This window comes from Camellia sinensis, chromosome 10, assembly GCF_055761805.1.
Source record: "Camellia sinensis isolate YWXY chromosome 10, ASM5576180v1, whole genome shotgun sequence".
Lineage (NCBI taxonomy): Eukaryota > Viridiplantae > Streptophyta > Magnoliopsida > Ericales > Theaceae > Camellia > Camellia sinensis.
The window spans coordinates 52,291,783-52,306,779 of NC_138970.1; the positions used below are offsets into that span (position 1 = coordinate 52,291,783).

The window sequence follows — 14,997 nt, forward strand, 5'->3', positions numbered from 1 at the left end:
TTACAACATAAGTTAATCAACTAATCTACTTAAATATTTGCAACATTTGCAAGCATCAACTACAACTAATTAACTAGGCAAGTTAACTAAACGACCTCGGGAAACAAGGGATGCATGCATGCTCGGTTTCTCCATCCGAAAAGCCATCGTTTTGCTGCTGCGAGCCTCTGTTTGCACACTTGAACACCAAAAAAGCTGTCCACTTCCAGAATACCTCTGCTCCATCTCAGGAACACACTGTGCAAATTTCATTGGTGGCCGACAGGGGGCTTGTTGGCTACCAATGGTGGCCGGTCGGCTGCTAGTGGTGGCCGGTCGGTCACTGATGACATGAACTCCTTTTTTTGCTGCAACAGAGAGCAGACAGAGCAAAATAGTGTATTCTCACAGATTATTTGCATACTTTGCCTCTCATTTTCATGGGAAAATCAAAGGAGGGACAAAATTTGGGTTTGCAAACCATCGATCAAGCAATTTCATTGCATGATGCTTGTGAAAGTAATTGTGCAAGTTCAATAAATGCAAAATGAGACCAAAGGACCATCACCCTATCATGCATGATAAAGGGCAATGGTGACCAAGGAAAATGGTACACTTCATCACTTGTGAGTATGAAATGTCTCATTTCCCTTGTGTTCAAACTAATATCCGATTTGAACACATGCAATGCAACACAAAAGATACTTATCTTGCCTCTTTTACTTGTCCAATTTTGTTTACTCATTTTAATTACCAAAACCATTCTTTAACTGATTTGTCCATTAATGAGTGTCCTATAATAGAAAGATGGCTCAAACCACAAGGTGCTTTGGGCATGAAAGAGACATTACACTATTGGTAATGAATCCCCTAAGGGATTAAACCATTAGGTGTAACACCTCAATTTCACACTTAGGCAAACAAATGGTTTGGAACTACTTTCAAAGCAAACAAAAGAGTGAAGAATGGAGGGAGATTGCAGAGATTTTGACTGCTGAAATGAAGTGCAAAACAACACTAAAACATGCTATTAGCTCAAAACAATGATAGTTAAAGCCTTAAAACACTAAGCTAGTGAAGGAATTAATACTATAACTATGCAAAACAAGCCTCAACTGAACTAACCAACCCAAAATAGAGCCAAAACAGGTTATTTCAAAGGTAAAAACATGTCGGACTTAAGCTAAATTAAGCTAGAAAAACATGCTAACATGTGAAGCTATCTAGGCATGCAAACCAGACACAAGGAGCGGAGGCTAACCCGTCTAATTTTGGACTTCAAAACAAGGTTTTTATCACTGAAAAACCTCTGAAATTCAATGGTTAAAAGGCCCAAAAAATTGGTTTAAAAGTGATAAAAAATGGTACAAAAACTTAACAAACAAAAGAGCAAAAAGGGTGGACCACCCCCTAACTCAAAGAGACCTCAAACCAACACTTTTAAGTCACAAAAACAGAGTTTTTGACAGTTCAAAATCAGCCCCAAAAACAATTGAAAAAGATGGCAAAACAAAAGATACAAAACAACTATAAATAAGGTAAGCATTATACCTTTGAAGCCAAGCACAAATAAGCCAATAATCCAAGCTCAAACCCCCTTCTAGAGCTTAAACAAGACTCCAAGTAATCTCAGCCCAAAGGTAAGAGTATTTGGTCAAGGGTTGGTATGCAAAAGCTAAGGACTTGTGAGCAAATGTGTACAAAATATCAAGAGAGAGATATATTTTGCTCTGATTTTTTTAACCCTCCAAAATGGGGGAGGAACTCTCTTATTTATAGAAAAACCACCCCTTGAGCTTAGAAACATCTCACCATACACGTGTATGGAGATGCAGCTCGGTATGCAACAGCTGCACACCTGTCAATAAATATCTGGAAAAAGGCATTGGTGGCCGTCGGCCACCACTGATAGCCGACCGGCCACCACTGGTGGCCGACCGGCCACACCCATGGCCAACAGAAATATCCCATGGCTGATAGTCTTGGGTGGTGGCCGACAAGTCACCAAGAGGTCCAGACACCAAGTTTTGGTCCAAAACAAGGCATAGAAAGAATAAGGTTTAGAGGCTCAAAGACAAGGTATTCCGCCGAGGATTTCGGGCGCTCAAAACGAACATAAACACACAATCATCAAGTGCACGAGTGATGACGTCTAAGTTTTGAGGACGGTAAAAAATGGGATGTCTACAACTCCTAAACTAAAAGAGTTGTAAATAGTTTTTTATAAATTGTACCAAACCTGAGTAATTGTCACGTAAAATATTAAGTGAGTTGCATGCCTGCCTAATTTCAAGGGAAATGTTTATATGATCTAAAAAAGGGTAAGAAATATTGTCAACAAATCAAAAAATAATATTAAACGAGCATAAAATCATAAAATATTTTGGATTGAACTCAGCAGTTTGCTTATTTTTTTTTTTTTAAAAAAAACTTATAAGTTATGAGACATAAATAATTTAATTAAGTTTTTAAAAAAATATCATTGAAAAATTAAAATATTATTTATAATTTTCAACTTTTTTTTTTGACTATAATTTTCAACTTTAAACTTGAAAAACTGCACAAAACAATCTCATGGTCAGTCCCATGAACCACTCTTCTTGTTCTTCCGTCTTGAAAACGAACTCGGAAAACGTGATTCACATTGTAGACACCTAGTTCTGTCGTTCAAACCACGCAGAGAATGAGGAGAAAAAGAGTTTGAAAATTAGAATAGAAGCATCTTTCTCGGTTTCAAATTGGAAGAGGATTCTCACCAGTTGGGCTTTCTAATTAGGGATAGTGTTTTTGGGTTTTTGTGGATATATCATGAAATTTGTATCGATAATTCAAATTATGTGATATATAGTATTCATCGAGTATATCGTCTTTATAAAAAATCACATTAATTAATCAAATATTGATAGTTACTAAATCAAAATATATTTGTATCAATAATTTATTTTTAAAATTATAATTGTCGTTGACATAAATGTGATTTGATCAAGTATTTATAGATATTCAATCAATGTAATTTTTTGTAGGAACAAAATATTCAATAAACTCTACATATTAAACGGTTTGAATTATTAATGCGAGTTTCGTGATAAACCTAAGCATAGTTTGGGAAGTTGGTTTTGGTGGGTTAGGGGCTAAAATAGCCAAAGGAAAATGTTTGAGGGCCTGAATCTGCTTGTCCCGAATGCTCAAAACGACGTCGTTTTGGGCATTTTGTTTTTATTTATTTATTTATTTATTTATTTTCCGCCATTTTCGACCTCTGCAATGCAGAGGAAGAGGGAGAGAAAGAGAGGGAGAGGGAGAGGGAGAGGGAGAGAAAGAGAGAGAGAGAGGTCGCGTCGCCTCCGCCGATCGAGTTGGCCACTGCCGATCGCGTCTGCCTCGCCTCAGCCCCTCCTTCTCCATTTTTTAGGCCCCCTCCAGTCCTTCCTCCCCCTCCCCTCCCCTCCCCTCCCCTCCCCCTTATTCCCTTCTTCGTCTTCCTCATTTCTTCTGCTGAAAAGAAAAAAAAAAAAAATTAGGGCCATTCGGGGCATCCCGTTTTCGGGCCCCCAATCACTACCGATAGCCAAAAAAACAAAATAGGCTGTTTTAGCCACAAAAAACAAAACATCAAATCCAACCCATAATCATTACACTCCTCTCTCACAAAAAAAGTTAAAAAAATCAAAAAGTCAAAAAGCTCTTCCCAAATCAGGCTTTTTAGCCTTAGGCTAAAAAAGCTAAAAAAACTAACCCACTTCCCAAACGAAGGCTATAAAAATCTAACAATATCTTTTAATCTGATTTAGACAAGAGTGAACCTTTTTGCCCTTCCAAATTTGACAATATCATATACTGAGACAATGTATTAACACTATGATTACATTTGGCAATAAGTTAATCTAATTAAATAGTTGAGGTTTTAGTTTAGGAAAATTTATTAGAAAATCTTTTTTTAAGTATTTGTATCTTAATTAGTCTATAAGATATTCTTATATTCTAATAATAAGTCCTATTATTTGGACATTTGATCTACTAAATCCTAATTCTTATACTTAAGATATTTTATGGACATTTCTACCTTCACAAATATTTTTTGAATGGTCTGTAATTTTGTGATATGAACATTCATATTTTACAACGTGAATATTCACATTGACATGTTAACATTCACATTGATGATGTGAACATTCACATTGACGGTGTGAACATTTACAATGTAAATGTAAATATTATTAGAGATATTTTGGTAACTGTGTGGACTTATTGGAATATAAGAAAATAATGTAGACTAAATAGAACATAAGTAGATGAAAATGGATTTATAAAAAGTGTCCCTCTAGTTTAAGGGTGTTATATTAAAATTTTATAAGATAAATGACATATAATAGTTTTATAATAGTTTGGGTCTCTTAACATTTTCATAAAGAAATTTCTTTTTTTATAGAAAAATTTTTATTTACAGATAAATTTCAGCTTTACAAAGAAAATTCAACTATTACAGATAAATTTATTTATGACGAGCTGAATTTTTTTAATAATATTATTAAGAGACCTTAACTAATAAGAAAAAAAAATATTAGACTACTTTTACTATCCAAAGTTGGAAGGGGATGTTTTACTAAAGTTATATAAAAAAAAATTAATTAATTATTTTATTTTATTTTATTTTTTATACATTTTTTTGTAAAAAATTAAAAAACTATTCACAAATATATATATTTTTTTCACCTTTTATTTTAGTCAAAAAGCCATTTCCCAAACTACATCTATGTTTGGATTTAGGACAAAAAAGAAAAGAAAAGAAATCAGACTTTTTTTTTGATTTATTGACTTTTTTTTAAAAAGTATACAAAAAAAAAAAAAAAATAGAGAGGTAAAGTGACCCAAATAAACTAATAAGCTAATTGTTTTCCTAATTGTCAAAATAGACCAAAGTTAGGAGAGAAGAGAAAAGAACAATAAACTGTTATTTCCCTAGCTCTTATATAATTAAGTTAGAGAGAAAAGAAAAGAAGAGAAGGAGAAGAAGAAATATATTAATTTATCTCCAATATTGTTTGAATAAACCAAATCAAACCAAGTTTTAAATCTCATCAAATGGGATTGGTTATTTGAATTTTTTTTTTTTTACTTCATTCGACTCTATCAATAGCCATCTGATTAGTCAAATTAAGGAAATTCATGCCTATTTATTATACTAGCCCACATCAATTTAGGTCTGTCCCTTCTCTTAAAACTTTCATCTACCGTCACTGTATCGTATCTCTTCACTACTGCCTCTGTTAGTCTACATTATATATGACCAAACCATCTCAATTTATTCTCTCTCAACTTATCTTCTATCAATACTACTTATATCCATTCACGAATATCCTCATTCCTAACTTTGTCTTTTCTAATCATGCCACACATTTACCTTAACATTCTCATTTCAACAATATTCATCTTATTTACATGTTGTTTCTTAGTTACTTAACATTCCGTCCTATACAACATTGCTTGTCTAATAGCTATTTTATATAACTTTTCTTTTAGTTTAGTGGGTACTCGGATATCCACTTAAATCATCCCGCCTTAATTTTATGGATCACATTTGCTCAAATCTTCCTAATTGTTGTGATAATCGTTTCTAAATAATAAAAATATTCACTCTTAAGTAGTTTTTGATCCTCAATCTTCACTTTTCTTTTACTTTCATTATTACTGTTACTAAAATTACACTCCATATACTTCAATCTTATTTGAATAGAGTTAAAAAAAATAAAATAAAGAAACTATTCTAAGTTATATTATTAAAATCACCTTTTATGTTTTTATTTTCTTTAATACCCAGATGAATAATTTTGATATTATATAAAATTAATAATTAATAATTTAAGTTTCTGAGTGATACAAAAAGTGAATTATAAGATAAACCAATTTCTTCATTTTTTTTTTTCCAATTTATTCTCATTTCTCTTCTCTTTAATAATCCAAACAATCTATTAGAATTAAGAGAAATTAATTTTATTTATCTCAAATTACTCATTCCAAACGGACTATAAAGGTGTTTTTGAATAGGGAATGGCTTTACTCTAGTCTTTTATCGGAGTGAAGGGTATTGTTAGGCCCATGAGGGCTCACCATGGGTCTCATTTTAATAATTTGAACCGTTCAATGTGTAAAACTCGTCGAGTACTATATGTTTGTAAAATGTCACGTTGATCGGATATCAATAGCTATGTGATCCAATCCGTTTTGTTTGAAAAAAATGTACGGTGAAAAATAAACGGCTGACAAAAATCCGAATTGATCACATAGTTATCAATATCTGATCAACGTGATTTTTTGCAAGCATATAGTCTTTGACAAGTTCTACATATTGAACGGTTTGAATTATTAAAACGGGACCTGTGATAAACCCTCACGGACCCAACAATACCTTCCGGTCTGATGAAGGATATCGAACTTGAGGAAAGCCATTTCCTTTTGAATATTATCTTTTAATCTTTAACAATTTACAAACTTTTATTTGAAAGTAAGTACATTTTAGAACTATGTATGACCAAATTTCAAAGGACAAAAATAAGACTTTTCTTCACTCAATAACATTTTTAAGTATTATAGTGGTAAATGTATTTGAAAATTTGAATAAAATTCAAAATATTGTTAAATTTTGATTTATTTTTCAAGCGAATCTTCTAATGAATCCATTTGAATTGAACATGAGTTTTTTTAATAACGCACATAAGAATTTATTGAGTCCAAGCCTAAATTTAAAAATTAAAGAATTTCAAATTATTTTAAAATTTGAATCATTTATATAATGAATTGATCGTGGGTAAATTTTTATCTAGTTAAACATAAAATCTCAATCGAGTATCCTAATTCATTTAATAGTCTTGTTTTTACTATTTTCTTTCCATCATTTAAATATTAAGAGAGACATTATACAAATATTTATTTTTTGTAGAGATTATTTGGGGTGTATTATATAAGCACACTTTTTATTTTTTTATTTTTTTGAGTCACATTATTTTTTTACATATTATTTTATAAAAAGTAAAAAATTTTATTTATTTATATCATCTCAAACAATCCCGACAATTAATTTATTCTAATATAATATTCTATTAATGCATTACACATCAATTTGTTAAATAAAAATTACATAAAAAATTTATTTAATATTTTTCAAAATATTAATAAATAAATAAAAGACACCTTTTCCTAGTTTAATACCCATCATCTATTTGTATTTACCCAAGTGCCCACAGTTCCCAAAACCACCATTTTGAAAGCCAAGACCCAGTGGCCCTTCTCTCATAGACAGCTCACACTCCAAATTAGGGGGTTTTCTAGGGTTTCTCTTTTATCTTCCACAAGACAATCAAACCATTCAACACCCAAATGACTTTGAATTCGACTTATATGGTTTTCCCATAAATATATTCTAGGGTTTCGATTCTTGCAAAGTAGAGAAAGAGAGAGAGAGAGGCTGTTGAGGAGGGTATGGAAGCTCGAGTACAGGGTGTGTCCAGCCATGGAGGCGTCGTCGACGGCGGCGCCAGGAAATTCTTGCAACCGCAGCACCACCAACAGCAACCTCCGCCGCCGCTCCCGCCGCCGTCACCGTCGGTGCAACAGGCGGAGATAGGGACGGTGCCGCAGCTTCTCGCTGGCGGCATTGCCGGCGCTTTTAGCAAAACCTGTACGGCGCCGCTCGCTCGCCTCACCATTCTTATGCAGGTTGCTTCCCCTTTCTAATCTTCTCTCTTTTCACTCGTTTTTACTCATAATTTGATGAAAAAAATGCATTCTTTATATTTATATGTGTGTGTATTTTAATGTATGTGTGCATTTGTAGACATATTTGCAGTTAGATCTTCGTATTCTGAATTGTTTGATTTTGGGAAAATGTCAAAAAAAATGGGAAGTTGGAAAACTGATTGCAAACTCATGAGAGTACAAATGATTTATATGCATTAGATTGTACAAATGAGTGTTGTACTTTCATGAATTTACAATTTTTATTTTTACTTTCCATTTTTTTGATGTTTCCCTATGATTTTTCAGGTTGGGGTCCTTGCAAATTATTATTATTTTTTATATAATTTTTTTTATTAGGTTACATCATGAGATGAGGCTGTGAATTGCTCGGAATGAAAAAATAAACTTGTTGATTGTTAATATCTGATAAATAATTAACTAAAAGCACTAGATTGGATTTGGGACTTGGATCAAAGGGATTTCCATTCTTTTATATCTTTATTCTTTTTTTAAGATAGATAAATATGAGAAATTTGCTTTATAAATTTCATTTTGTTGTATATGCTTAGGGTCGTTATGTGTTGAAAGTAAAGTTGTTTTGGGTTTCTGGTGGTTTCTAAAAACTACAATTTTCCATCAAACACCTCCAACCCCTGTTTTCTTTTTTTCTTTTTCCCCTTCTGAATTTAGATGAAGGCCCTTGGGGTCTCTGCCTTTAGTTTTGCCTCTGCTTTCTATCCATTGCTTCTAATTTTATATTGAAACTTTAAACTGATTCAACCTTATGGATTTCAAGATTTTATTTTACTTTATTTTTCTATTTTGTTTTGCTATGTTGTTGGTTGACCTTTTTTTTTTTTTTTTTTCTTTCCTTTTTTTTTTCTGCCCCCTCTTTGTAGGTGCAAGGTATGCATGCCGATGCTGCTGCATTGAGAAACACTAGCATATGGCGAGAGGGTTTACGTATTGTTAATGAAGAAGGCTTCAGAGCATTTTGGAAAGGGAACCTAGTTACAATTGCTCATCGTCTTCCTTATTCTTCAGTCAATTTCTATGCTTATGAACGCTACAGAAGTGTCAGTATGAAACATTCTGTGAAACTACTTGTTTTTTTCTGTTTAATTAATGCAGCTTGATTTTTATCATTTATATTGCCCCTTCTTCCTTTTGTAGTTGTTAAAATCAATTCCTGGCCTGGAAAATCACAGGAGAAGTGCAAGTGCGGATATTTTAGTGCACTTTGTTGGTGGTGGATTAGCAGGAATGACAGCTGCCTCTGTCACATATCCATTGGATCTTGTCAGGACCCGACTTGCAGCGCAGGTAAAATTATCATGTCTTGGATAAATGACATGTTCTGTTGAGAACTTATATTTTTTTCAGTTCATGATATCTTGCTATCATCCTAATGAGTTATTTATGGCTCTTTTTGCATTCTTGGAGCAGTATTTTTTTACTTTACTTTCATGGTTATTAGAATCCCAATCTGGATTGTAGGATCTTACAATTCTATGATCTTAGTAGGGCCAAATGATCCGGATTGCACTAGGATCTTAATTCGGTAGGATCTTAAAATGACTACTCCTAGTATTAGAATCTTGTAAAATCGCACTACGATCCCAATCCTACCAAACAAAAATCTTATTATTTATTACTTATATATGGATGTATATGTGTATATCTATATAAGAAATTTGACTATAAACTCCTTCTCCAAACATCTCCTCTAATTTATGTTTAACATAAAAGATGCATTATATCAAATTTATCATTTTTCTCTAATGATTTTAAAATTATTTAGCATACATTATCATTATTGATCATTTCTCATTTTATGTTGCATTGAAAGTAGAATCTTACGATTGTTGATCCGATTCTAAGATCCGACCCACAAGTCTTTCTCAACGATCCCACCTAGGATCTTGATTTTAACAATGTTGTGTTGCGTACATTTTGTTCATATTGGGTATGTTGGTATATGGTTAGTTATAAGGAAGTAAGGAACATTACAAACACTTGTTTGGATTATATGTACTTGTCAATCAGCATCCTTTTAGTTGATAACTATGATTGTCTTCCCCAGTTCTGACATGCTTAACATTTTATAATGGAAAGACCAAATGCCTGCATGAGTTTTTACATTTCCCTCCAAAAGCCTTCAACTCCCATGTTTACTCTTCTATATGCTTATATAAAAAGTGAGGCCTTAACCTGTGTTCATTAGGCAGGATTAAGACTACATATATGAAATGTGATTTTTGGAGATAGGGGTGAGAGACTACCTTGCATGGAGAAATTTTGATGTAAACACGTACTCACATTCATACATGTACAAATGTTCCCATAGATACACAGTGATAAAGAAATTGGTGGAATATTGGTTGTCTGAAAAGCCATGCGAATTAAATGATTGATTCAATCAGAAATTGATAAGTGGTTTTTGCTCAGATGGTTTAAAATTATGATTTGCTTTCATAATTGGTAGAGAAACATGCTTGGATTGTCTGCTTCCAAGCAATTGCAACATGTGCATTCAGATTTTGTAAGGAACCATGCTTAGAGGAATGTTTTTTCCTCCACGTTCTCACTGGTTTTGTGTTGTTTCGTTTTCCCTTTGTCTATACTTATTGTTTCTTGTTGCATATTGTAAAAGATGTCTTAGTATATTGGATAGGATTGCACTTGTGGCGTGGGGCTGCGCATGCCTTATACTTTTCCTGTTTGAGCTTCCGTCTTAGCTCATTTAGTTTAAATTATGCAGAGAAGTACAATATATTATCAGGGTATTTGGCATGCACTTCGTACCATTTGCAGAGATGAAAGTTTCTTTGGTCTGTATAAAGGGCTTGGAGCGACATTACTGGTAAGCTTTCAACTATGCTGTTGTTCATTTGTTGTTCCAACATAGCTTTCGCTCATATAACCATTGAGATATTTTGTGCAATGCAGGGGGTTGGACCCAGTATAGCAATAAGCTTTTCTGTTTATGAGACATTGAGATCTTATTGGCACTCTCAAAGGTGAGGACTCGTAGTTCTTTCTATCAAAAAAGGCATTTCTTATGCCAAGCTATATCTGATTGCTCCTTAGAGTTCTGGTGTATGGTTTCTGAATTTTTAGCATCTTGACATCAGGCCTGATGATTCTCCTATCATGGTTAGCCTTGCCTGTGGCAGTCTTTCTGGCATTGCATCGTCAACAGGTGTGTGATCTGCAACCTACAACTTAAAATACACCCAATCATAATGTTGATTCTGCACCAATATTTTTATATGGGTTCAATTTTGCAAGTGTTACTTGAGTTAATTGAACTGATGCTGCCTTATTACTAATAGTAATAGTATATAGAATTTAACATTGTTTTGCTGTCAGAACCTTGTCATTATTCACCCCTGCATAAGGTATAGATTTTGCTAAATATAGTTTTAGCATCAACTAGTCTTTTGTGTTGAAATAGAGTCACAGAATTTATGTACCTTCGATCATCTTCTAAATTTTTTCTGTTTCGTTGACATTTTGCTTCACAGTTTGCTTGTCTTGTCACAGGAAACTGACGTGTGTTTCTAAGATGAAATATTTTTGCTATTGATTTCGACCTTTCTCGCCGTATCCACCTTTCTCCCCGTATCCACCTTTCTCCCTGTTCTCTTACAAATAAAGTTATGATAATACTTGAGTAATGCTTCCATTATGTTAATCAACCTTTGGCATTACCTAAACTAAATATCCAATTCATAGACACAAGTATGCGATGCACGCATTTGACATGAAAATAATAAAAAAATCAACAGATTGTAATGCATTTGCACTTGGAGAGCATGTTGAGGTGTTGATTTTACATTGCATTTCATAACTAGACTTCAATGGTTGATTTTAGCGTGGCGAAACCTGTGCATGAAAGATTTCTGTTTATAGGTTAAACGCTCCTGTATTGTCTCCTTCCTTTTTTTCCCGACTTTTTCTTCTAAATAGCGACTCTTCACAATCTTTTCCAGTGTTGCAACTAAAGATATGCATATTCTGTATGAAGTAGTATTTCCTTTCAAAGAGCTGAAGATAGAGTTTAAGGAAGTTGTCTTTCTCCCCCTTGGAAATTACTATGCTTTATTTAATTATTTTAGGGGCTTACATCCTTTTGAGAATATCAATGCAGAAATTCATGCTCTTCATTAGCAAATAGTGCTTTCTGTCCCTGTGGTAATCCATTTGTAGTTTGTTTAGAAGATTCTTGTCTTAACTGACCCTTGATAATTCTCTGTGGATGAAGTTTTGAATAATTCGTCTGTCCAGTTGTTCAAATGTTTCTTGGGTACCCATTAAACTGCTATTATGTTCTCATTTATGATTATAAATTTTATTTTAAAATCAATTTATAAATAGGGAGAGATCAGATTAATTCATCTCTGGAATTAAACTATATATCTCTAGGACAATCAGTGGCATGTGAGATCAAGCATATATCTAATTTGTTGTTGAATATAATCAAGCAACATAGTTTCCCCTTTTCAAGGTGAACTAGGAGATCTAGTGAGCCTACATATTCAAGCATGTTATCATTTGCATGAACTAATGGTACGGTGAACATAGGTGAGTAATTTGATGATTCCAAGTTAAAATAGGATTCCTTTCTGTTCCTGATGTTCATATTTGTTTGATATTTGCAGCAACATTCCCTTTGGATCTTGTCAGGCGAAGAAAGCAGTTGGAAGGGGTTGCTGGCCAAGCCCGTGTGTATAAAACGGGCCTATTTGGGACATTTGGGCATATACTGCGCAATGAAGGCCCGCGTGGCTTGTACAGGGGTATTCTGCCTGAATACTACAAGGTTGTTCCTGGTGTTGGTATTGTTTTCATGACTTACGAGACATTGAAGAGGCTTCTATCAAACGGGCCTTTAAACGGCTAGTTGCTACTTATCGCTTTCCAGTGCATCCTGATACCACCTTTCCACCATGAGTTTTGCCAATCAGTTTTTGTAGCTTCTTGTCTTCAGACCTTAAAAGGAAGAGTCCCGTGGTGGTAAATTTTGTTGTTGCTACCATGAAACCCTATTTTTCAATGTACAGGTTATTATTAGATAGTGTATTCACTGGCAATATATGTTTTTAGTCTTAGGGTTCCAAATATTCTCATTCATCGATGATTGTATCATCGTAATTAATTGTTGTTGCAACCATTTTATTTCCAGCTTCGATGCCGGGTATGTTTTCTAGCTACATGCGTGTATTCTTTTGAAGTTTGAGATTGAATTAGTAGCCAAAATGGCTGCTTTTGTTTTTATTTTTGTCAATGATTTGGAAACATACACCTTGTTTGATTTCACTTTCAAAATTCCAGAAAATAGATTCTGAAAACAAAATCCAAGTGACAATGATTGAAAAAATGTTTCATTTGCTTTATCATTAGCCTGAAATGATCTATGAAGAATGAGAGAGGTTCCAGCCTAAATAATGAGGAATCGACACAAGGATGAGGAAGACCTATATGAGTACTTTGGTAGTTTCAAATTTTTTGAGTAATATGGTTTATTTGTTTTTTAAAACTCATTCCTAAATTATCTGTTTCCCAAAAGGTTTTCTAAGTTTGCAAAGAGTTTCTATTGACTTTCTTTGTATATCATTGAAATTTATCAAATCATTTTCCTTAAACATTGTTTAGAAGATATTCTATATTTGCTACAAATCTCTCTAAACAAATGCACAAGAGATTCAAATTTTAATATATATATATATATATCTTTCTATAATATATGCTATATATTCAGATATTCCTAGGAACATATATAGGGTGATCTGGGGATTCATCTTTTATTTAGTCTTTATCGATTTAATTTGAGTGATTTTATCTAATGCAAGTTGTCAAGATGCCATTTCAAATGCTGGTCAAACATGAGCTAATAATTATATTTTTGCTCGCGGATAATGTCATATGTTGCTCTAATTAGATATTTATTGGTTAAAACAGTAAAATTTAATATTCTTTGTTTGAGTTTTTGAAGAACAGCTTGACACATGTCAAGTGATAAATGGCGTGGAGCAATGCACGAAGATTACCAAATAAGCACTCAATTAATACACCTCACATTATAATTTTCTTGACAACCAAAAGATGGTTCTATTTTGATTCCTTCTTTAATTAAGGAAAGGAATAAAAGGGAAATTACTCGAAAGTTGGACAGAAAAAAGAAGTTTATGACACATAACAAAAAACAGTTTTGTTACTGTTAGTAATGGGCGCTCTTGTGACATGATCATTAAATTTGAATTGGAATCCTATCCAAATAGGTTTTGAAATTGAATTCAAACCTATTTAAGATAACCACTCAAGATACAGATATTATCAGTTTTAACTGATATGGATAGATATAATAATATATTATATATCTGATATATGGTTATGGGTAACCAAGAGAGAAACAACGTATGATCTGTTTCTACCCATATACTGACTCTCTCCCACAAAACAATGATCAAGTCTTTGCACTGTGATTTTGTGTGGGTGATATTCAATCTGTGATATCACTCCACTGCTGGGTTGATTTATCAGTTTTCTGGAAGCACGTGATTTATCCAAGAAGGTTCTATCATCAAGAAGGTATGATCTGATTATTTTATCTGCTGCATATTCTGTGTTTTTAGTTTACATTGGTATCAGAGCCTTTGATGGATATTTTCGTGCTTTCTTTTATCATGTGTATATTTATAAAAGATGTGGAGATCCAAAATATTTCATTTTTATGATCATTAATGTCATTTTTAAGAGCATAAATGATTTTATTTTGGAAAATGGAGTCTGGCAGTACAAAAATGGGACCAGAAAACACCCTGGAAGGCGGCGCGTGGTATGCACGCGCCACCTGACGCCGTGAGCTGCAGCCACGCGCTCCCACGCGCTGTCACGCACCCGCACGCGCCTGCACGCGCCATCACGCGCGCATCAGTGGCGCTGTCCACGAGCACGCCGTCCGCGCCTCGCACGTGCGCCGCGTGCTGGAGCCAAGCGTCGAGCCGCGTTTGAGCCGTGCGTCGAGCCGCTCCGAGCCGGTTCTGCGCCGCGCCGCGTTGAGCCGACTCGCGCCGAATTGCGCTGAGCGGCGCCGAGCCGAGCCGAGCCGTTTTCCCCGCCTGGCTTGGTTCTAAGGCTCTGTTTGTTTGTTTTTTAATTCTGAATTGCGTTAATTGGCCATAATTTATTCGTTATAGCTTTGTTTTATGCGTGGCTTATACTGTTAGACTCAGAATTAATTTTTCTACATTCTGTAAAATTTTGAAAATTTTCAGAAAA

General features: G+C 33.9%; 1 protein-coding gene across 1 annotated transcript; it reads left to right on the forward strand.

Annotated features, from left to right (window-relative positions):
• Positions 1-7,187: 7,187 nt before the first annotated feature.
• LOC114323737 (uncharacterized) lies at positions 7,188-12,991 on the forward strand. The gene is made up of 7 exons (XM_082891374.1): positions 7,188-7,692; positions 8,613-8,789; positions 8,887-9,036; positions 10,475-10,576; positions 10,663-10,733; positions 10,848-10,915; positions 12,378-12,991. Exons 1-7 carry the CDS (start codon positions 7,456-7,458, stop codon positions 12,617-12,619), a joined length of 1,047 nt encoding a protein of 348 aa, XP_082747500.1. The 5' UTR covers positions 7,188-7,455; the 3' UTR covers positions 12,620-12,991.
• The last annotated feature ends 2,006 nt before the right edge of the window (positions 12,992-14,997 follow it).

What these genes read in the sequence shown, in the direction of transcription:
- LOC114323737 (XM_082891374.1), top strand. Translation starts at nt 7,456, where the DNA reads ATGGAAGCTCGAGTACAGGGTGTGTCCAGCCATGGAGGCGTCGTCGAC. An exon ending in CTTATGAACGCTACAGAAGT is followed by an intron (nt 8,790 to 8,886) that starts GTCAGTATGAAA and finishes TTCCTTTTGTAG; the next exon opens with TTGTTAAAATCAATTCCTGG. An exon ending in GGACCCGACTTGCAGCGCAG is followed by an intron (nt 9,037 to 10,474) that starts GTAAAATTATCA and finishes TAAATTATGCAG; the next exon opens with AGAAGTACAATATATTATCA.